The 26132-nt window shown below is 41.7% G+C and overlaps 1 protein-coding gene across 1 annotated transcript in view; it reads right to left on the minus strand.

The window, feature by feature from the left end:
• Window positions 1-26132, minus strand: part of LOC308097113 (synaptotagmin-2-like) — a gene marked incomplete at its 3' end in the record, with an annotated part of 46702 nt that overhangs the window by 12406 nt on the left and 8164 nt on the right. Inside the window, exons 2-4 of the mRNA XM_080444709.1 lie at window positions 12209-12431; window positions 8630-8790; window positions 194-322 (exon numbers count right to left, since the gene is read on the minus strand). Of these exons, the coding sequence (XP_080300835.1) occupies window positions 194-322; window positions 8630-8790; window positions 12209-12413 (495 nt within the window). The 5' untranslated portion in view covers window positions 12414-12431. The remainder of the gene's footprint in view (window positions 1-193; window positions 323-8629; window positions 8791-12208; window positions 12432-26132) is intronic.

Raw genomic sequence — 26132 nt, forward strand, 5'->3', positions numbered from 1 at the left:
AATGTTGTCATGTATCAGAGGCTCTTTCTCCAGAGTGACTTACAGTAAACAAGGTAAACACATACATAGAATGCAGAGAGAGAGTGTAGTGTCTCAGGTAAACAATGAACCTAGCATCAGTCTACATAACATGCTATCTAAATAACATCTGAATCTTTACACAAGACTGTATGGTCGTATTTAACCAACAAACCTTGTTTTCCTGGAAGTCGTAATCGATGGAGTACTGCAGCTTCCCCAGTTTCTCCTTCTCCTTCACTTCCTCTTCCTTCTCGTCTCCTGTCAGGCCCGTCTCAGCGTCATCTTCATCATCGTCATCGTCCTGTTGTTTCTGTAAACATAACCAAGATGGCGGACCGCACAGCCAGTTAGCCAAACCGTGCATGGACGAGACCGCGGTGCAAATTACACCAAACCAAACTAAACCAAACCAAACCTGGGTCCTCAGCAGCAGTCAGGGTTAGTAACAGCACCACCTACCTGACCCCCGATGTTACTACAACAGTAGTGCAATCTGTTCATCGATGACCACAAGTTGCAACCTGACTTGATTTCACTACATTCCTCCTGGATGTCACCATGCTGCTGTTTGTTCACGTCTGATAACGTTACTGATTTTTATTGTTCACTCTTGATAACGTTACTGATTTGTATTGTTCACTACTGACAACGTTACGGTTTTTTATTGTGTGTACTGGATGTCTAGAGATAGTTTATTGTGTGTACTGGATGTTCTAGAGACAGTTTATTGTGTGTACTGGATGTTCTAGAGACAGTTTATTGTGTGTACTGGATGTTCTAGAGACAGTTTATTGTGTGTACTGGATGTTCTAGAGACAGTTTATTGTGTGTACTGGATGTTCTAGAGATAGTTTATTGTGTGTACTGGATGTTCTAGAGATTTCTTCATAAAACGACTGCAGAAAGAATGGGAAAGAGAAAGAAAGAGAAGACAATGTAAACAGTCAAGACAGTCAAATTCTTTTTAAACACTTACACCCTGTACTTATACCCCTATACTATATACACCCTATACTTAGATACTTACACCCTATACTTAGATACTTACACCCTATACTTAGTTGAGCGGCGGAGTCGCTCAGGGCTCTGCACTAGGGCGGCTCTTCACTAAATGTCTTTGCCGAAAATAGCCGATCTGTAAGCTTACAATGCATCCGAACTAGACGCGTTGTAAGCTTATAGATCAGCTATGTTCATCTGATGATGATGCATGAGGCTGCGTAGCATCAAGGCCACTACCAACAGGCAAAACAATTGCTTCTACCCTCTAGCTGTGAGAATCTTGAACTCTTGACCTTGAACTATATGATGATCATCACATTAGTGATCTAGTGTTCTGTGAAAGTACTGAACTGTGACACATGAATAGTTTTTTTAATGCTGTTTTTAATGTTGCTGCTTTTTATACAGTTTTTAGTTTAGTTGTGTTTAGGTGTATTTTATCTATTCTGCCATGACCAGGACCTGGGTAACAAATTTTGTTCTGTAATGGAATGACAATAAAACTCCTTGAACCTTGAACTCCTTCTAATGCTGTGGAGCAGAGCTCCTGCTCAGGAGGTGGCGCTAACCCCGTCACTGACTTGTGAGCTTGAAGATCGGAAACTTATTTATCCAATTTAGTCTGTTGTTTAATCAATTCACTTCCAATTTCTAGTCTGCAGTTCCAGTTAATAAATGAACTTGTTTATCTCAACTCTGGCTGTTTCCAATTAATACGTCTTACCAAACTTTCTCCCCCCGTTTTAATGAGGTTTATCTCTTCAGAGACAGTTGTGACCAATCACAAGAAGACAATTTAGTCTGATAAGTCATATGTAGTGGTGGGTCCCTGCTTCATCTCTGGTCTACAGTAAGATGGACCCTGGCCAGCACAGAATGGGAGCGGCTGGAGGCACATAAATGTCACTCCACCAGGGGGCAGCAGAGCCATGGAGGCCTGGTGGAGGAGGAGGTGTGTTAATTCTTTGACGGCCAATGACCAGATTTCTCGTCATATTTTGCAATGGCTCACTCCGCCTACGATGAGAATGACCAGATTTTGTGTTTTCACGATATGGTTTTACGATAGAGGGCGCTGTTCTGCAGCCTGGGAATGATCCCTGGATCACCCTAGAAGAGTACACCCAGAAATCGCGTGATCACAACAAAATGAAGCTGGTTTCGTTTGGTGTTATAGGATTTATAAAAGTCAAGTTTTCTCCGCTTTCTGTTGTTTTTGGCGAAAACAAGTCACATTCAACTGGCCATAACTATGGAACGGATTATTGCGACCGGACAATCCCCCCCTTTTAAGACATTGTAGGATTTGAAGATGGAAAAACAACAGAAAACACAGCTCACGGTAACTAATGCTCCACTGGCTAAGAGAAGCGATCCGTAGATAGTATAAAACAATTAAAAGAACGCTTTTTGAAACGCTTCCGCCTTCCGGTGAAAATAAATGGAATTCTGGGTTATGCAGGACTACGCTAAATACATGCAGTGACGGTAGTGACCAGCAGAGGTTGCTAAAAATCGTTATTTGTGGAGCTGCCTTGTATTACTTTAAATAGGTAAAAAGTACCCTTTATATTTCTTTATTGGAACCAGGCATCATGATATCCTCAGAAACAGCTATTTTAATGCAACAAAATTAATCAATTACCACCATTTTAGTTAATTCTGATGGTTCTGATGGTCTAAAAAAGAAAAGTGACACCTGTGGTGTTAAGGGTCTAATTTGACCCGGCAGAGAAGTGTGGCTCAATTCACCCCAAATTGTCAGTATTCAATGTTTACATGTTTGAGAGTGAGAGAAACGTGTCCTCAATTAGCTTGCTATCAGGAGTAAAATAAAGTTTGAGTTTATGAAAAATAAATGACTTTTTACCTTGTGTTCTAATGTTAGTCTATTATAGATAACATCATTATCCATTGTCTTCATTATAGGAAATGTAATGAGTGAATTTTAACATTGTTATAATTGAAAACAAAGATATATTGAAAGATGAAACATATTTTAAAAAGTGTTTACATGGATATGAATGAAACAAGTCAGCTATGAGGTGGGAGAAAAATTTAATGAAAATAATTATTTTTTTAGTATTTTGGACTGAGTTAAATCACGGGTCAAAAGTGTATGCAGGTTCCTAACACAATGCAAGGGTTAATGAGTTAATGAAGGGTTAACTTCATTAATGAAGAGTTAACTATATTCCCCACAAATAAGATAGCATTTGTCATTACAATAATAAAAAGGGATGTAAGATGTTTTTTGTTCATTTCTTTTGTTAAAAAGTGAAAGTGCTATTTCCGATAGTAATCATTGCAAATGGGAGAGTTTGTTAAGTAACATGATTACTCTCTCCAGCTCTTTAGTAAAGAAAAAATACATTTCCAGGTTGGGATATCAATTTCATCCAATCAGGAGTAGAGAAAACCCATTACTCAGCTCCAGGTTCAATTTAGTCTGTTAGTCTGTTGTTTAATCACTTCACTTCCAATTTCTAATCAGCATTTCCAGTTGATAAATGAACTAGTTTATCTAAACTCTGGCTGTTTCACACAAATCCGTCTTACAAAACTTTCTCCCTCCGTTTTAAGGAGGTTTATCTCTTCAGAGACCGTTGTGACCAATCAATCACAAGAAGACCATTTAGTCTGATAAGTCCAACATCAAAGAATTTATGATGTTGGATAAACGTCTCTTCTTACAAAAACACTGATGTCTTCATCAGATAGGACCTGATGAGCTGCAAGAGGAACACACACACACACACACACACACACACACACACACACACACACACACACACACACACACACACACACACACACACACACACACACACACACACACACACACACACACACACACACACACACACACACACACACACACACACACACGTTCGAGCCCGACCCAAGTCAAATGTTTTTGACTGATGTGCATTTGGAACAGTCCTAGACGACCGATTACTGATTTTTTAACCAATATTTTGTAAGAAAGAAAGAAAGAAAAACTTAACATCAATTTGAATAACTTATATTTTAGCAAACACATTTTAAAAGGTGAAAAATCGAGACACATACTGGTCAAATACTGGCCAATATATCGACCTAACCCATATCGATTGGGCTCTAGCACACACACACACACACGCGCACACACACACACACACACACACACACACACACACACACACACACACACACACACACACACACACACACACACACACACACACACACACACACACACACACACACACACACACACACACACACACACACACACACACACACACACACACACACACACACACACAGCTCCTTATTGGTGCATTCACTATCATGGAGGTGTGGTAAATGCTTTTCATTCAAGCATGCCAGGCTCACAATGCAAGAGATTCAAGAAGAAAAGTCCTTTCTGACAGAAAGATATCAAACGTAAATGAAGTTACCTTGGGACTGCTGTCGACTGATAAAGCAATGTGTGGATGTGTCTGTAACCTTTTCTTTTCTTTTGATCGGTTCTTAAATAAAGGCACATGAAATATGAGCTGTAATGTTTGTAATCATGCTAGATTGAAAAATCCCAGTTTTTCTCAAACTCTCCGTGGGGTTCACAGGTAGAGACATGGTGTGTTTGAAAGCAACGCCCTTCACGTCAAGAGATGTGTAACGTTACAAAATAAAAAGCCAAATGATTATAAATCTGTAAGTTTGGTTTTGTGAGATCTGTCTTCAGGGCCGACGAGGTCAAAGCGTTTCATACGTATCTGAACGGATCATACTTGGATTCGGGGTCGTTCATAAAAACAATCACTTTGATATTAATCTGTGATCATAGAATTGTCTATAAGCAACACTTATGTCAATACGAAATATGTACGTTTGATTCATCAAATAATATCCAGTGGTGGAAAGTATCTAAGTAGCCTACATGTACTCAAGTACTGTACTTAAGTTGAATTTTAAGGTATTTTTACTTCACAGGAGTATTTCCGATTTTCAATACTTTTACTTCCACTACAGTACATCTCAGAGGCAAATATTGTACTTTTACTCCACTGCAATCATTTGAAAACTTTAGTTACTAGTTACTTTGCAGATAATTATTACATTATAAAACATACATTAACCACTTCAGACCTATTTTATACCTATAGGCTGTTTGAAAATAGCAGATCTACAAGCTGCGACGCGTTGTGAGCTTGTAGATCTGCTATTTTCAAACATTAAAGTACTTTTACTTTTGGTACTTTAAGTATATTTTGATGCCAATGCTTTTGTAACCCTAACCCTTAACATTTTGAACACAGGCCTTTTACTTGTAACAGAGTATTTTTATATTGTGGTATTGCTACTTTTACTTGAGTAAAATATCTGAGTACTTCTTCCACCACTGATAATATTTCTAACAACCCAAATCCAGATGCGATCCATCCAGACAGGATGAAGGCCTTCTGCCACCCATGTCTGGTCTGTGTCTACAGCATGGATATCTCTACAGGATATCTCCTAATATGGTCAGCATGGTCACAAGGTCATCCAGGAAGTACATGTTACTCTCAAGTCAAGTTCGTGGCCATTCAATGTTTTAATAATATAATAACCATTCAATGTTTGTTCAGCCAGAAAGAGCCTGTTGGGACGTTTGTCAACAAACAAACACCTTTAAACCTCATGGAGCTTTAAACCAGCATGTTGGCACCATAGCATATGGTTAACATTAGCATAACATTGGTATGCTTTGGTAAAAGCATATCATTTACCATTACAGAATAAGAATAGCAGATCTATAAGCTCGCATTGAGATGCGCTTTGAGCTCGTAGATCGGCTAACCAGTATAATTAGAGCCAAAGTATCATTCTGGCTTGTGTTGTTTCTTGTCTGTGAATTTCAATGCGTTCAAAGCAGTGGTTCTTAAAGTGACTGATTTAACCCATTAAGACCTGGAACGCATCTGTGTCACTTTAGATTTATTTGGCGATTCAAAAATATCAGATCTACAAGCTCATAGCTTGTAGATCTGCTATTTTTGAAAAATCTTTAAAAAAAAATCAGGATGTTTTTAAAGAATCTCCTCCTCAGGTCTTAAAGAATGTTTCCAATGTAAATGATGACTTCATCTTGTTTTGCACATAAATAGTTTTTGCTGTAAAAACCTAGACCAGTGGAAACATGCTGGTCGGCGGTCATGTGGATAAAGTCTCCTCGTTGGTCCGAGTTGACAAACTCCCAGCGTGCGCGCCCCTGTGCTCATGCATGTTAGTGAACTCTATAGTGAGGTGTGCACGAGGCTCTGAACCGCTCTGACGCCATCTTACACCTTAAGCCTCTCCAGGCCTCATCGTTGGAGGACAGGCCGACACCTCCGGGGGGAGGAGGAGTCAAGGCGTTTGCAGTGGGTGTGGCATATCATACATCATATCATACATCATATCATACATCATATCACATCATATCATATCATATCATATCATATTAGGGCTGCACCATATTAGGAAAACATGCGATAATGCCATAACATCGTTGAATATTACGATGGCGATATATATGACTGGCGAAAAGTAAACTAGTATTGAGGAATACAGTCAGGATGTCTTTGTGTCTTTAGGTTTGTCTGCTGACATAGAATCCAGACAATGAAAATGCTACTGTATGTATAAAGAAAGAAGCAAGAAATGGATGACTGTATATTTCAAGAGAGTGAACACATGGTACTTAAATACACCATTTAGTGCAGTCGTGATATGTCTGTTGTGCATGATATCGCGATACATTTCCGATATATTGTGCAGCCCTATATATCATATATCATATCACATAATATCATATCAAGTCATTTCAGTGATTTGCGAAGCGCCCATCGACCGTCAAGCAAACCCTGCAATCAACGCAGTCGCAGCGCAAACCTTGCAAGACTAAACAGATAAGCCATCGCACTCGTCATCGTCATCATCATCGTCATCATTATGCAAATCAGTCCCTCCAAGCACCGCCCCCGCCCCACCCCATCATCACCCCCCGCCCACCACCATCACCACCACCACCACCCGGCCCTGGGCCTGCGCTTACACAGAGCGGCCAGAGGGGGGCGCAGTAGGACCATCATGTCAGACCTACCGTCAGGCACAGAGAGAGAAGAAGAATCCACCACAGTGACGATACACGGAGCACAAGACGACAGACACAGAGCAGGAAGGAAGAGAGAGTCACAACAAGACAACCAGAGAACAACACAATCAAAGTAAAAACACTCAAACTGGACTTGGAGATCAGTGGTTCTCAAATGATTCTCATGGCAAAAGACGAGCCTCCCAATTGATGATGTAATCCCCCAAATGTGAAAAGCTTTAGTGTCAGGGACCCTCGTCACAGAGGATTAGTCTATTGATTATTTGTTTCAATTATTCCACATTCTTCTAGACTTTTCTAACCCCCCCCCCCCCCCCCCCAACATACAGTAGATAAATAAATAGTCGATTTATAAGCTCACAACGTGCCGTGATGCAGTGCGTTGCTGAGCTTGTAGGTCGACTGTTTTCAAACAGCCACAGTATATAAAATAGGGTTAACGTGGTTTAACTGATTTTGATGCTGGGGACCCCCTGGAACCCTTTCAAGGACCCCAGGGTTCCCCGGACCTTCCTTTGAGAACCACCGCTATAGGGCATGATCTAAAAGCCCCCAACATTCTGTTTTACACTGAAACGTTAAACTGGCCCAAAGACATCATTTACTCTGTACTATTTAGCAGTGAGAGGGTCACTGGTCATGTGACAGGGTCACTGGTCATGTGACAGGGTCACTGGTCATGTGATAGGGTCACTGGTCATGTGATAGGGCCACTGGTCATGTGACATAAACAAGGAAATACATTTCAGAACAATGCACCTTAAATACAAGTATTTCCATCTTATTGTCATGTAATTGACCTTAATGATCAGATACATGTTGAATACATTGTTTATGTCATTATGTTCATGTAATTGACCTTAATGATCAGATACATGTTGAATACATTGTTTATATCATTTTCCTTCCAAGACCAAAAGCACAAGAGAGAGAGAGAGAGAGAGAGAGAGAGAGAGAGAGAGAGAGAGAGAGAGAGAGAGAAGCAACATTCATGACAGATACATTCAATAAACAATGATTATAATAACGTAGATGGACTGTATATTGAAGATTCAGACAGTTAGTTAAATATGTGTGCAAAAACATAATGACACACTATCTTATTATTAGTATTATTAGTATAATAATAATTATTATTGGAGGATAATGCTATGTGGCTGTACAGTAAACTTTACTCATTTAAAATTACACTTGAAACAGGAAGGGTGTGAGTATTTGAAGTATACTTTATGGTGTGAGTATATATATATATATATATATATATATATATATATATATATATATATATATATATATATATATATATATATATATATATATATTATGGTTAGGTATAAGGTATATGGTAATATAGATATTATTTCATATCTCTCCTCTCTTCTTGTTCTTCATGTATATTATGTTATAATGGGGTATAGGGTTAGGTGTGGTTAGGTATAGAGTGAATGGTATACATATACTGTAGTTATTAATATTTCCTACCTCTCCTCCCTTCATATTCTTCATGCCCACATCCCCCTTTCCTTTCTTTCCCTTCTTGTTCTTCTTCTTCTTGCAGCAGCATTTCTTGATGATGCAGAAGCAGCAGGTCAGGATGAGAAGAGCTGCTACCACGGCTATGGCAATGACCGCCCAGGAGGGTACTGAGACACACACACACACACACACACACACACACACACACACACACACACACACACACACACACACACACACACACACACACACACACACACACACACACACACACACACACACACACACACACACACACACACACACACACGCGCGCACAAAGATAGACCGTAAGAGAGACCGTAAAATGTATGCCGTAAACAAACATGTCAAGGACCCACATTACTGTACATGTAGTATAGTATTTAGATACAGTATTTAGATACAGTATTTAGATACAGTATTTAGATACAGTATTTAGATACAGTATTTAGATACAATATTTAGATACAGACCCTGTTTTTCTTCAAAATGTGTCTCAAAGAAACAAAACATATGTTGGAAACTAGGAGGCTGAAATAAGAGCTAGTCTTTATGACAGAAAGGTCCTGACAGGAAGAGGAACTAGTCTTTATGACAGAAAGGTCCTGACAGGAAGAGGAACTAGTCTTTATGACAGAAAGGTCCTGACAGGAAGAGGAACTAGTCTTTATGACAGAAAGGTCCTGACAGGAAGAGGAACTAGTCTTTATGACAGAAAGGTCCTGACAGGAAGAGGAACTAGTCTTTATGACAGAAAGGTCCTGACAGGAAGAGGAACTTGTCTTTATGACAGAAAGGTCCTGACAGGAAGAGGAACTTGTCTTTATGACAGAAAGGTCCTCACAGCTCAACATGCAGATTGAGAGTTCCTTTACCCTTTAAGACGAGGCTGGAGGGGCTTCAGTCTAAGAACATGTATAACGAGGCACGCAAAGGGCAACGGTACCTGACTCTGTTCCAGTCCCGACGCGACGACACAGCGCTATCGACAACAGGTTGTCGGCAGGAGGCGCTTTTCAACGCCTCCCGCCGCCGAGTCGGCCCGGTATCGGTGTGGTGGAGATCTACCTTAACGTTACCTGTTCTGATAGGAGATCTACCTTAACGTTACATGTGCTGATAGGAGATCTACCTTAACGTTACCTGTTCTGATAGGAGATCTACCTCAACGTTACATGTGCTGATAGGAGATCTACCTTAACGTTACATGTGCTGATAGGAGATCTACCTCAACGTTACATGTGCTGATAGGAGATCTACCTTAACGTTACCTGTTCTGATAGGAGATCTACCTCAACGTTACCTGTGCTGATAGGAGATCTACCTTAACGTTACATGTTCTGATAGGAGATCTACCTCAACGTTACATGTGCTGATAGGAGATCTACCTCAACGTTACATGTGCTGATAGGAGATCTACCTCAACGTTACCTGTGCTGATAGGAGATCTACCTTAACGTTACATGTGCTGATAGGAGATCTACCTTAACGTTACCTGTGCTGATAGGAGATCTACCTTAACGTTACATGTTCTGATAGGAGATCTACCTTAACGTTACATGTTCTGATAGGAGATCTACCTTAACGTTACATGTTCTGATAGGAGATCTACCTTAACGTTACATGTGCTGATAGGAGATCTACCTTAACGTTACCTGTGCTGATAGGAGATCTACCTTAACGTTACATGTACTGATAGGAGATCTACCTTAACGTTACATGTGCTGATAGGAGATCTACCTTAACGTTACATGTGCTGATAGGAGATCTACCTCAACGTTACATGTTCTGATAGGAGATCTACCTTAACGTTACCTGTTCTGATAGGAGATCTACCTTAACGTTACATGTTCTGATAGGAGATCTACCTCAACGTTACCTGTTCTGATAGGAGATCTACCTTAACGTTACATGTTCTGATAGGAGATCTACCTCAACGTTACCTGTGCTGAGGTATCTCTCTTCTCTTGCACCAGGCAGGAGGAATCTGTATACTTGTATTAATAATAAGTTTGTGGGTGTATTTATTGTATTGTTATTCTTCTGTACATATACGTCTTTGCCCTGTATCTGTAACTTTTACTGCTGTGCTGTCTCTGGCGTCTGAATTTCCTAAAGGTATCTATCTATCTAAATATCTACCCCCCCCCCCCCCCCCCACACACACACACCCCTCCCCTGCTGTAAACACTCCCGCCAGTGGCCTGAACGCTGCGACCTTTGTGACCTTCCCGTCTAGTAAACCACTTCCCCCAGGAAACCACAAACTGTTAATTATGTATTATTCTAATTAGCATAATGATTTAAATTAGCCTAGCGGAGTAAACAGCCGGCAGGACGCTGGGTCGCCTAGCAACAGCAGCAGAGTGTTGCAACACATCTCTACAACTAAATAAACTGATCTGACATTTTGACCCGGCAATCGTTTACCAGAACACTGATACCTGCCTGAGCCACGCATATAGATGCCTGAGCCACGCATATAGATGCTAGGGAGGTGATAAGTTGGCAATTACATGAGGCGAGAATTAGATTTGTGCCTCGTTAAGGAGGAGTGGCCTGTCAATCAATAGAAAATAAACACATTAGCTGCTTCACACGCACGCGCAAGCACACACACACACACACACACCCTGAAGCGACGGACCAGATCCAATTCTAACACAATGTCTGCTCCAATCAGGACGGCTGGCGTCTGACTCACTGGCGTTTCAAAGATCATGACATTTAGCTGACCGTTAAACTATTAAACACGCAGTAAGTGATATGTGTTTGTTACAATAAGTGTTAAATAGCTCTTTATTGTGATAGTAATCATTACTATAGAGTGTTTGTTCAGTAACAGTGTTAAATATGTGTTAAACAGACAATTACTAAATATTTGAAAATAGCAGATCTACAAGCTCACAACACGTCGTGATGTGACGCGTTGTGAGCTTGTAGATCGGCTATTTTCAAATAGCCTAGATATAAAATAGGGCTAAAGTGGTTAATGTATGTTTCATAATATCATAGTTTATATCTGAAAAGTAACTAGTAACTAAAGTTTTCAAGTAAACGTAGTGGAGTAAAAGTACAATATTTGCCTCTGAGATGTAGTGGAGTAGAAGTAAAAGTATTGGAAATTGGAAATACTCAAGTAAAGTGCAAATACCTCAAAATTGTACTTAAGTACAGTACTTAAGTAAATGTATCCACCACTGCTGTTAGCTCCCTCCTCCACCCCAGCCTCCACCTTTTTAGGCACAGGCTCAAATACTTGTGACTGTCATTTATATCTGCTAACTCAAGCTAATATGTCAATGTATCACTTATTGTTTGATATGGTATCCCTGTAGGGGGCTTTCCTTAGCATTCCCTGATTGTGCTTAGCATGCTGCATGGACACAATTCAGGGAATATCTCCAAGAGCAGAGCCTTTAAGGCCAAGCTTAACTCTTTATTATTCCATTTGTGGAAATAAATGGTTTAAATCTACTTTAACGTGAATGTTCCTCTGACCGAACTCTCAAATAATGTCCGTTCACACGATGGCGTCATAGCGGTGACGGTCCTCGTACTCACGTGGGATTTTGTCGATCTCGTTCAGGAACTTGTTCTTGATTTCGTCGAAGGCGTCGTTCTTGCTGACGGCTTCGGTGGAGTTGTCGGCGGCGGTGGAGGCGACGGGCTGGGGGGCCACGGTCAGAGCGCCCGCCTCGCCCCCGGTGGGCTCCGGGCCCACCATGGCCTCAGGCTTCTTCTTCAACAGGTTCCAGGTTCCAGGCATGTCGGCTGCTCAGCGTCCCTGGAAGATACCAAACACACACCTTAAACACACACCTTAAACATCTGGAAGATACCAAACACACACCTTAAACACACACCTTAAACACACACCTTAAACATCTGGAAGATACCAAACACACACCTTAACACATTGAATGCCGAAAACGGTCCGGACCGTTTTTGACCCAATTCTATTTTTATACGAGTGGCCCACGTGGGGCGCTAAAACGAAACTTTGACATCACCCAAGGAGTTTCTGAGAAGAAGAGGCTGGATGAGGCTCCATGTCAAAAATCCTTCCGGTCGGCGTTTTCAATGTTATCTCCTTGACTAAAAGCTTAATATCTCCATTTCTTTTTAATGTGGTGGAAACGAGCCGTTTCCGATCGGCGATCACGCTGCAATGGAGGATCGCGTTGGAAATATTATTGTTCCAGGCGTTGTTTGAATGAACACACACACGCGCGCACGCACGCACGCACGCACGCACGCACGCACGCACGCACGCACGCACGCACGCACGCAGAGTGTCCACCCTAGGTGGACACGCACTGACCTTTTGCACCTTAATCCCATGTATAACGCACTGACTTTTTTTGTCTTTTTATTGTGCTCTTTTTTCCTCTAAGCACCTTAACGTCCATATGTATGTATATCATGCACAGTATAAGTATAACATGCACAGTATACATACATTGCTGCTATGCTCAGGCACCTTAGTTTTTTAATATCTCAGGTACTTTGTAAATATGTAGATAACTTGTCTGGCCTTCTGTTGCTCTCTTGTTTTGATCTCCTTCCCACTTACCCCCCACCCCCTCTTCTTCTCCCCCCCCCCCCCTCTTCTTTCTATGGAAATTAACGTTGCGATGGGAACGATGTACAAAAACGAATTTCACCCACTTTTTTACCTTGTAAACCTGTGATGTGACAATAAAACTGATTCTGATTCTGATTCTGATTCTGACACACACACACACACACACACACACACACACACACACACACACACACACACACACACACACACACAGTTGTACTAAAAGCCGGCAGTGTGTGTCCAGGATAAGAGTATGTAACCATAGTGTGTAACCACAGTGACAACTGTCATCCTCTGGCTGAGTTCCCACACGGACGGACGGACGGACGGATGGACGGACGTACAGACAATGTGTTGTGAGCTGGTAGATCAGTTATTGTCGGGGCACAGTAGGCTATAGTATATTATCAACTATTTTCAGCACACAGCAAAGTATAAATCAGGCATAACGACGCCATCAAGGCCAAAATACAGATGTGTGACTAAATCAACTGTAGATTCAGTCACTAAAACTAAATACATATTTACAGCTGAGACTAGCTCCTCCTCCTCCATCACCATGGTGATACGAGCACTAGCTCCTCCTCCCTACATTCCCTGCTATGAATAATTTAAATCAAGGCTCAGGATCAGCTTCTATTATTCAGAGGCCTGGACTGATGAACAATGTAGAGCTCTGGTATGATGTACTCTGACGCTGTGCTGACCACATCCACACATAAACACACATCAGTGTGTAGCAGCACATCCACACATAAACACACATCAGTGTGTAGCAGCACATCCACACATAAACACACATCAGTGTGTAGCAGCACATCCACACATAAACACACATCAGTGTGTAGCAGCACATCCACACATAAACACACATCAGTGTGTAGCAGCACATCCACACATAAACATCAGTGTGTAGCAGGCAGCACATCCACACATAAACACACATCAGTGTGTAGCAGCACATCCACACATAAACACACATCAGTGTGTAGCAGCACATCCACACATAAACACACATCACTGTGTAGCAGCACATCCACACATAAACATCAGTGTGTAGCAGCACATCCACACATAAACATCAAAGGGTTTGATCTCTCTCTCCACACCACGTAAAAGCCTCGTTTCCTCTCCATGCTGCACCTGAAGGCAGCATTCAAGAGAATTGCCTTTTCCAATTATCCTGAACGTCCTCTGAGTATAAATCCATGCCTTACGCTTACGCCACACCTCAGAGGCTTCATCATGCTTACGCCACACCTCAGAGTCTTCATCATGCTTACGCCACACCTCAGAGTCTTCATCATGCTTACGCCACACCTCAGAGGCTTCATCATGCTTAGTTAAGTGCGGTGTAACACTGAACATAGCATAGGGAGCGAGTATGATGAGATTTCAGAAAATGATCGGGCCAATCAGTGACTGCGTTTCAACTGCTGTCCGTACAACAATGAAAAGCATCAAAATAATGATTTCTCATACTCGCTCCCTATGGGCCGAAGTCCAGACTGATACCGGGGAGGAACGTGAGAGTGAATCCATGTTATCAGTCTGGACAAAGCCAGGCTAACAGACTGCATCAGTGGTGATTTCCTCTGAGCCCCACCTTCTTACATCACACACACACACACACACACACACACACACACACACACACACACACACACACACACACACACACACACACACACACACACACACACACACACACACACACACACACACACACACACACACACACACACACACACACACTTATTTCATGGAGCTCCACCTTCTTGCATCAGACAAAAGGTTGTGACATACTAGCATCCTGTCCAGGGGGTGTGGCCTACTTGTATATTATGTGACATACTAGTGTCATGTCCAGGGGGCGTGGCCTGGCCTACTTGTACATCATGTGACATACTAGCATCATGTCCAGGGGGCGTGGCCTGGCCTACTTGTATATTATGTGACATACTAGCATCATGTCCAGGGGGTGTGGCCTACTTGTATATCATGTGACATACTAGTGTCATGTCCAGGGGGTGTGGCCTACTTGTATATTATGTGACATACTAGCATCATGTCCAGGGGGCGTGGCCTGGCCTACTTGTATATTATGTGACATACTAGCATCATGTCCAGGGGGTGTGGCCTACTTGTATATCATGTGACATACTAGTGTCATGTCCAGGGGGTGTGGCCTACTTGTACATCATGTGGCATACTAGCATCATGTCCAGGGGGTGTGGCCTACTTGTACATCATGTGACATACTAGCATCATGTCCAGGGGGCGTGGCCTACTTGTACATCATGTGACATACTAGCATCATGTCCAGGGGGTGTGGCCTACTTGTACATCATGTGACATACTAGCATCATGTCCAGGGGGTGTGGCCTACTTGTACATCATGTGACATAATAGTTCAGGGGGCGTACTTGTTTTAATAGTGAATTACACGTTCACATTCATGGTTATCAGGTCTGTTTTAATTAAAACAAGAGGTAAATGTGACGGGAGGGTCTGTGTTCTTTTATTATCTCCATTAGTGATGCTTCACAGCAGACTCTTAACGAGCCTCTTAACGAGCTCTCTGCTAATTAATATATCAACTGTTCCTCCTTTAAACTATAAAACTCTGATTTGTTGAACATTGTAGTGGCAAATACTTCTATAAAAGAGACATATAGACAGGTTTAAATCCTATGATACAGTCAGGAGGCCTCAAGACGTTTCAGTACTTGAATAAATGTACTTAGTTAGTTTACACTGCTGTTATACAGCTGTTTCTACTTAAGGCAGCAGCACTCAGAGCGTCTGGGAAGGCAGTGGAACGTTCTAGAAGCTGTACAAGTCAGGGTTTGTACCGTAAGTTCCCCGAAATTAGATGATATCGACATGTTATTGTGTTGTTGCACAAGAATAGGACCCCATCAGAAAGGAGGGGGCGAATCAAAAGAAGAATTGCAACATGGGGTCCTTTAAATGTGAGGAGAGGGTTATATTTAGTAGCAGTTGAACTATGAGGGCTACGGAGCTGACTGCCTGCTAACTGCTATGCTGTGACCTGCCTGCACGCAAATAAACAGATGATGATTGAAGATCTGCCTGGACTAAGTGTCTTTCAATCACATCCATACATCTGGTGAGTGGTGATAGAATATCCTAGTCTACAGATATCCACTTCAACATCAACAGTGAAAATAGCAGATCTACAAGCTGGTAGATCTGCTATTTCCGGCGGTGTTGAGGGGGAGGGCTTGGTATAAAGCCCTGGGGGACTCCACACCAGCAGTAGGTTTACACGGTTTAAGTCGCCGGGTCTCAAACGTCTTCATGTTGGACCCCCCCCCCCCCGTGCTTAAAGTGAGTGTAATGCTCTAATATGAAGTGATCATGCAGAACCTATGAGTCATCATCCTCATAAACAACACAGATCCTTCAGGAACAGTTCAGGACGTTTGAGACAAGATGTCTGAACATACAAACACACTGCAGATACGCACACACACACACACACACACACACCACACACCACACACCACACACACACACACACACACACACACACACACACACACACACACCCACACACACACACACACACACACACACACACAGAGGGGATTATGACACAGCGGACCCTCTGGCAGGTACACTGACCCCAATAATCATGTTCATCTTGACGGTGCTTTCACACAAGAGAAAGCAGTGAAAATAGCTGATCTTCAAGCTCACAACACGACGCGTTGTGAGCTTGAAGATCAGCTATTTTCACCGTGTGTTATACGATGAAGTACACGAAGGGCTTAAAGGAGCACTTCACCCATTTTAAACCGTATCTTTACGTACATAATTGGTCCTCACTAATGCTCGTTATGATATGACACCACTTCTGTTCTACTCACTGTGTCTCAGAGGAGGGCTGTGGACACTTCAGAAACCTGCCTACCAGTGACATCATCGGAAGGCAGGTTATGATATGATAATGAGCGTTAGTGAGGACCAATTATGAAGATGAAGTGCTTCGTAAAGAGGTCAAAGGTGAATGTGTGTAGTGAAGACCAATTAATTTGTAGTCAACAAGGTAGATAGAGCTACATTATATATATATATATATATATATATATATATATATATATATATATATATATATTATATAGAGGTACAAACACACTGCAGTGCAGGATAGGTTTTAAAGTGGAGTAATTAATCAGTCATTACATCATAATACAAGTATCTCATTAGTAACTACTGTGAGTGCTCTTAAAGTTAATCTCATATTAAGCCTTGAGGCTTATTTAATTATAACCCTGATTCTGTGATCAGGGCCCACTTGAAAAGCTCAAATTATATAATATCACAGTATTACAATGTTATACACTCTACAATAATACATCTCTGTATATCAGTGTATTACAGAGTTTACTAAGTGTTTATACTTAGCAGGCAGGTCAGGTGTGTATAAATATAAATCTAAAACATCCTACAGCAGAGTGTTCTCACACAGCTGTTTAATTAATTACACAACACCAACAACAAGTTCCCAGAACAGGAATTAATTAAGGAGATACAGCCGCCACACACACACACACACACACACACACACACACACACACACACACACACACACACACACACACACACACACACACACACACACACACACACACACACACACACACACACACACACACACACACACACACACACACCTCTCCTGGCTTCATCCCACTGCACACAGCTGTGTGACAGCAACAAAAAAAAAGAGAGAGAGTATGTTTTGCACCCTGTCCGTCCGTCCGTCCGTCCGTGTGTCCGTGTGTGTGTGTGTGTGTGTGTGTGTGTGTGTGTGTGTGTGTGCGTGTGAACAGCTAATCTCTGGCACCGTTGGCTCAGCCGCTGCAAAACTGAGCACACACACTCCCTGGATGCCAAAGCCAAACCTCTGCCCTGATCTTTTCTGATTGGCCTGTTATAGCGCCACCTGGAGGCCGTTTTGTGCAAAACACATTTTTGGACATTACTCCTACAGATTTTGGCCAAAAATCCTGCAAATCGGTACACAGTATCTCTATAGTCATTAAAAGAAACGGCTCATTTCAGATTTTTCATGTTTCATCTTGATTGGCAAAAATTGCCTTTCAAAGTTTGCAGGAGTGCTCCGTATCCAAAACAATGCCTCAAATCATGAACACAGCATGCAATTTCCGTGAAATTTTGCACACACATTTCCATTAGGCCGAGGAAGAAATGCCATTTGAAAATGTTCAAATCGGCCTCATGGTGGCGCTGTAACAGGCCGATTCGTGTTTTTACCTATAACTGCACCGATCAGTGTAAAACTTTGTAAGCACACTCTTTAGAGGCCAAGGAAAAACCTTTGTCCTGCATTTTTCACATTTGCCTTTTATAGCGCCACCAGGAGGCAGACTTATGTAAAACTCATTTTTTGATATTAAGCCTTCAGATTGTATCCAAATTTCACGCAAATCGGTACACATGATCTCTATAGTCATGTGATCAAGACGGATCTGTTTGATTTTTCATATTCCATCCTGATTGGCTAACATTGACATGTAATGTTTGCAGGAGTGGCCCGTTTTGAACAAAATACCGCAAATCATGAACGATTGCGGTGAAAACACCCACATTGGCCTGTTATAGCGCCACCAGCAGGTCAAATTTAGCAAAACACATTTTTAGAACAAAATGCCTCAAATCATGCATGCAGTGTCCGAATGCCGTGCACGGCCTAGGAATAAATGGCACCCTTTACACATTGGCCTATTATAGCGCCACCAGGAGGCCAAAATAACCTACCTGACCTGGCGGAGACCTGTGCTCCGAGGAGCACTTTTTCTAGTTATTAGTATTATTATTGTTATTTTATATTGTGCTGTCTCAGTGTGCGTAAACTAACCACACAAGCCCTATATTCTTCATCATATAAAAATTGCTGATCTACAAGCCCAGCGCCCTAAAATGTCCTTTTGGTTTTGGAGCCCTATCGTTTAGTTAGGAGAAGAGATCCAGCAGAACTAAGACTAGTGGAGAAGAGATCCAGTAGAACTAAGACTAGTGGAGAAGAGATCCAATAGAACTAAGACTAGTGGAGAAGAGATCCAGTAGACTAGTGGAGAAGAGATCCAGTAGAACTAAGACTAGTGGAGAAGAGATCCAGTAGAACTAAGACTAGTGGAGAAGAGATCCAGTAGAACAAAGACTAGAGGAGAAGAGATCCAGTAGAACTAAGACTAGTGGAGAAGAGATCCAGTAGAACTAAGACTAGTGGAGAAGAGATCCAGTAGAACTAAGACTAGTGGAGGAGAGATCCAGTAGAACTAAGACTAGTGGAGAAGAGATCCAGTAGAACTAAGACTAGAGGAGAAGAGATCCAGTAGAACTAAGACTAGTGGAGAAGAGATCCAGTAGAACTAAGACTAGAGGAGAAGAGATCCAGTAGAACTAAGACTAGTGGAGAAGAGATCCAGTGGAACTAAGACTAGTGGTGAAGAGATCCAGTGGAACTAAGACTAGTGGAGAAGAGATCCAGTGGAACTAAGACTAGTGGAGAAGAGATCCAGTGGAACTAAGACTAGTGGAGAAGAGATCCAGTAGAACTAAGACTAGTGGAGAAGAGATCCAGTGGAACTAAGACTAGTGGTGAAGAGATCCAGTGGAACTAAGACTAGTGGAGAAGAGATCCAGTAGAACTAAGACTAGTGGAGAAGAGATCCAGTGGAACTAAGACTAGTGGAGAAGAGATCCACTAGAACTAAAAGACAAGATATTTTATGTTTGGTTGCGCTCAAGTGTTGCGCTCTGAAAATAGCAGATCTACAAGCTCACAAATACCATTGTGAGCTTGTAGATCGTCTATTTTCAGCATGTCAAATTTGCTGTCAAAATCAACATTGACAGAGACACAGCTGAGCATGAGAGCAGAACCCAGCAGAGACAATAACCGTTGCGTCATTCTGACACAAAATGGCTGCTTTATGCGAGCAGAGAATGAATGAACATGTGGCCATGAGGGTCTGCATGGGGGGGGGGGGGGGCATGAGGGTCTGCATGGGGGGGGGGGGGGGCCATGAGGGTCTGCATGGGAGGGGGGGGGGGGGCATGAGGGTCTGCATGGGAGGGCATGAGGAGCACTGAGGCGATAAATGAAACTATTGGATATTTGGAGCATTTTGTTAAAGGCCACGGCGTTAGAGAGTTAACACACTGATGGCTGCCTGGCTCTAATATGTAAAGGTTAGAATGTTCACACAGCTTTATGGATTCTTTGATCCAAATGAAACATGAACCCCAGGCTCCACAGAGACCCTCTGCTTCCTCTCTGCTCTGCTTGTGACCCCCATGGAAGAGTCTGTCTGCAGCCCATTCAGTGCCCTGGTAGTGTGCCATCTCTGTGTGTGCGTGTGCGCGTGCGTGCGTGCGTGCGTGCATGCGTGCTTGCGCGTGCGTGTGCGTGTTTGTGTGTGTGTGTGTGTGTGTGTGTGTGTGTGTGTGTGTGTGTGTGTGTGTGTGTGTGTGTGTGTGTGTGTGTGTGTGTGTGTGTGTGTGTGTGTGTGTGTGGGAGGGCAGAGCACCATGGCCTCCAGCTTTCCTTTCATTTCCACTGAATCTCACTCACTCTCACGCTGTGAAGGCTTTGCAGAGAATCTAACATAGATTTATGGATTTATTTCAGCCTTCTAACACGCAGCTCCTTTGTCCCTCTGAGGTGGATATACCGTTCCATCCCTCAAGAACATTCTAGGTTTTTTTTATGGTAAATGGTGCATTTATATAAAACGCCTTTCTCCAAGGTGCTTTGCAATGTGCATTACATTCAGCCATTCACACACACACACACACACACACACACACACACACACACACACACACACACACACACACGGACACACACACACACACACACACACACACACACACACACACACACACACACACACACACACACACACACACACACACACACACACACACACACACACACACACGGACAGCAGAGGAAACGCCATGCAAGGCGAGGCATTAAGGGGTTCATTGTCTTGCTCAAGGACACTTCGGGACTAAGGCCTCGTTTAGACGACTCTAGAGAAAAGGCAAAATAAAATATCAGATGTGCCGTCCGTTTAGACGACAACGGCGTTATCAGGGTTAAAAACGCAACAAAGTGAAGAGAGTGGAAATCTTCCTCGCGTCTCCATGTTAACGTGCAAAACGGTGTTTACCAGTGTTGCCAGATTCAGAATAAGCAACCAGGTCTATGAAAACAAGCCCACTAAAAAAGAAGCGACTAGGCTACGGCTATTTGAAAATAGCCAAACTACACACATCGCACAACGTCACATTGTGAGCTTGTAGATCTGCTATTTTCAAAAATACATAATTGTATAAAATTATAATTTTAACATGGCGATGTTTAAGAACCACTGGTTTAAACAACATAAGCAATAACTACACTTTAGAAACAAGCCCAAAGTCGCTTATAATAAGCGGACATGGCAACCAAACAAACAAAGCTGTGATAGGAAGTAGAACGGAAGTTGTTCTATACGCATGTGAGACTGGTCTATCTGGCAGCGTGTCACAGCGCCACCTAGCCACCTGGCATGCACACTGCAGCATTTTCAATCAACTGTGGTGACTCTGGGGGAGCGCGGGTTCGAACTGCAGCCGCTCCACCTCCTGAGCCCACAGATTTATCAGGTTCTTCATGATGTTTAGTGAAGGCTGATGCTAAACACCTCTAAATCACACTTCATCTCAATGCTACCGTTCTCACTTATAGATTTCATCAGTGGTGGAAAAAGTACTAAAATGTTTTAAAGTACCAAAAGTAAAAGTACTAAAATGTTTGAAAACAGCAGATCTACAAGCTCACAGCGCGTCGCATTGCGATGCGTTGTGAGCTTTCAAATAGCCACAGTATAAAATAAGGAAGTTAGAAATACCCCAGTAAAGTAAAAGTACCTCAAAATTTTACTTAAGTACAGTACTTAAGTAAATATAGGTAGTTACTTTCCACCACTGGATTTCATCATTTAGTTTCATTATAAGCTTATCTCTGCCCCAGACCCATATATAGGCCTACTGTATGGGTCTTACTTATGGATTATTATCATAATCCTCCTCGGTGCCTCCTATGGAAGCTCATGTGTACATCTGTTTTATCATACCTAATAATATGTGACCAAATGTGGCTGGCGTTGAGTCATCTATAGCATCTTTTCATTTAAATGTCTTCATGTCATATGAAAGCAGGGAATCAGTACAGCAGAATGTCTCATAATGAACATTGCAGGATGTTTTGGTGTTAAATTGTCTCAGCTTCACAACGAGTCACGGCTGAACGGCTGAGCACAGCGACCTCCACAAGTTCACAGACCACATTATGTCCGTCTTATAATGGTTCCAGGATCCATAATAACATAATTAACTATGACAGTTCCATTGTTATTAGGACGAATTCACAACAGTGACATTGGACAAGTTGAAAGATTGCTATGGTAGCTTAGCTTTGGATTGTCATGGTTTTGTCTGAGTGAGATTTTTAGCTTATTAACAGGGTAACTGGAGCTTCTATGTGTCTTTGCAGCAGAGATGAGATGGAGCTTTGTGAAGAGGTTTCAATGACAGATCATGTCCAGCTTTGTTCCTGAACTCTCAGCCTCAGTCTCAGGGCTACAGTTCTGTTGTGATGGGAGCTGGTTTCACTTTGGACCAGGATCTAATAGGATTACTGACTGACTGACTGACTGACTGCTGACTGTGAGGTTCAATTCATAGAGGTCTCACAGGTAGTTTGTGGTATTACCTGTGTAGGCCCTATAAAGAGAAGAATGCATTCGCCATCTGTTTTTTTGTTAGATATAATGTAAATACTAGAGGAAGAACCTTTACTGTTAGATATAATGTAAATACTAGAGGAAGAACCTTTACTGTTAAATATAATGTAAATACTAGAGGAAGAACCTTTGCTGTTAAATATAATGTAAATACTAGAGGAGGAACCTTTACTGTTAGATATAATGTAAATACTAGAGGAAGAACATTTACTGTTAGATATAATGTAAATACTAGAGGAAGAACCTTTACTGTTAGAAATAATGTAAATACCAGAGGAAGAACCTTTACTGTTAGATATAATGTAAATACTAGAGGAAGAACCTTTACTGTTAGAAATAATGTAAATACTAGAGGAAGAACCTTTACTGTTAGATATAATGTAAATACTAGAGGAAGAACCTTTACTGTTAGATATAATGTAAATACTGGAGGAAGAACCTTTACTGTTAGATATAATGTAAATACTAGAGGAAGAACCTTTACTGTTAGAAATAATGTAAATACTAGAGGAAGAACCTTTACTGTTAGATATAATGTAAATACTAGAGGAAGAACCTTTACTGTTAGATATAATGTAAATACTAGAGGAAGAACCTTTACTGTTAGAAATAATGTAAATACTAGAGGAAGAACCTTTACTGTTAGATATAATGTAAATACTAGAGGAAGAACCTTTACTGTTAGATATAATGTAAATACTAGAGGAATAACCTTTACTGTTAGATATAATGTAAATACTAGAGGAAGAACCTTTACTGTTAGAAATAATGTAAATACTAGAGGAATAACCTTTACTGTTAGATATAATGTAAATACTAGAGGAGGAACCTTTACTGTTAAATATAATGTAAATACTAGAGGAAGAACCTCAGACAAGGAGCTGTGCTGTAATTTACCATAATTACAGCTTTGAACTGAACTAATAAGGCTGAATTAGTCACCATTAACCCCTCTTTCCTTTTCCACAACAAATGGCCTTCAATGTTGCTTCTCCTTGTGGCTTGGTGGGAATTCTACATGTTTAACATGAGCAGGAGACAACGCTATGGAAGCTTTGGTCTGAATTCTACATGTTTAACACATGAGCAGAAGACAACGCTATGGAAGCTTTGGTCTGAATTCTACATGTTTAACACACATGAGCAGGAGACAACGCTATGGAAGCTTTGGTCTAAATTCTACATGTTTAACACACATGAGCAGGAGACAACGCTATGGAAGCTTTGGTCTAAATTCTACATGTTTAACACATATGAGCAGGAGACAACGCTATGGAAGCTTTGGTCTAAATTCTACATGTTTAACACACATGAGCAGGAGACAACGCTATGGAAGCTTTGGTCTAAATTCTACATGTTTAGCACACATGAGCAGGAGACAACGCTATGGAAGCTTTGGTCTGAATTCTACATGTTTAACACATATGAGCAGGAGACAACGCTATGGAAGCTTTGGTCTAAATTCTACATGTTTAACACATGAGCAGGAGACAACGCTATGGAAGCTTTGGTCTGAATTCTACATGTTTAACACACATGAGCAGGAGACAACGCTATGGAAGCTTTGGTCTGCAGCTCTGTCAGCAGAGCACAAGTTTCTGGGTTTGATTCTGGGCACCGCCCACTCTGCCTCTGGGCACCGCCCACTCTGCCTCTGGGCACCGCCCACTCTGCCTCTCAAAATCCAACCCCACGTCCAAGTCGTGAGAGGCGGTAACGGCAAAAAAGCACGGGATTGCCAGGCAGGGCGAAACATTCCATAAATGACCTATGCTCCCCTAAGAGCACAAGGGTTTAAGTCAAGTAAGTCACCGCCCACTCTGCACTCAGCGTTCCATCTCTCAGAGGTCTGCTAATCATTATGATTATGCATGCACTTCATGGTATCACAACACCTCCAAGGCCTTAAAAACAAGGCTCCAAACATCCCAAAACAAACTTGTAAGGCTACTTCTTGGCCTCAATTACAAAACCCATCTAACCCCTGCTCATTTTGCTAGGATTGGATGGCTTAGGGTTGAGGACAGAGTACAGCAACTTGCTATGGGCCTGGTCTTCAAGATACACCACAACATTGGGATCCCCCTGTATTTGTCAAAATACTTCCAAAATGTTAATGAAGTCCATGATCATAACACCAGAGGCAGCTCCACAAATCATGTTCAACCCAGATTTGGCTCAACTAAGGGAATGAACTCGTTCTCATGCTATTCATCAAAAATGTGGAATGCCCTACCAAAAGGAGTAAAGGAGTGTAAAACCCTACTCACTTTCAAAACTGCCCTATAGATACACCTTCAGGAGGCTGCAATTCGAAAATGGCCCCTGTCTAAGTCTTAACCTACCCCCCCCTACCCCCCCCCTCCTTCATTTTCCTCTTTTATATATATATATATTTTTTTCTCTCTTCATACCAGTAACCTGAAAGCTGATTGTATGACATTCTGTATAGTAGTGTGTATATCTGTCTGCCTCTTATATGTCATCATGATTTGTGTGCATGGGGTTCTCATCTTAAACAAGCTGCGTGCTTAATGAGAGTTCCAGTTTAGTAGACCTTGTATTGTGAATTTGTACTTCCATGTACTGTTAAGTACTGTCATGTACTATTCGCATGTCTTACTAAATAAACTACATCAATCAATCAATGGTACATTCCAAACTGGCCCCTGTCAAAGTCTTAACCTAACCCCCTCCTCGAACTGTCTATTGTACATACTTTATTTTTCCTTTATTTATTCAGGGAAACCCATTGAGAGCAAGCTCTCTTTTTCAAGGACGCCCTGATAACAATTATTTGAATCACATTACAATGTCACAACTTTGACAATAAAACAAAAAAGAAAAGCAGAATCAGAAAACAACAATAAAATAATCGCAAAAGGCGGTGAATCAGACAATACAGTGAGGATATGGATAACAACACAGAGATTTAAAAATCAGATGCAAATAAACAGTGTTACATGAAACAGGTGCAGTCACTATGTAGAAGCACCCTGAATGTCTCTATTGAGACCAATCACACCAGTTTCAGAGAGTCCTGAAGTTT

The sequence above is a fragment of the Gymnoscopelus braueri genome, assembly GCF_963280865.1.
Source record: "Gymnoscopelus braueri genome assembly, chromosome: 12".
Lineage (NCBI taxonomy): Eukaryota > Metazoa > Chordata > Actinopteri > Myctophiformes > Myctophidae > Gymnoscopelus > Gymnoscopelus braueri.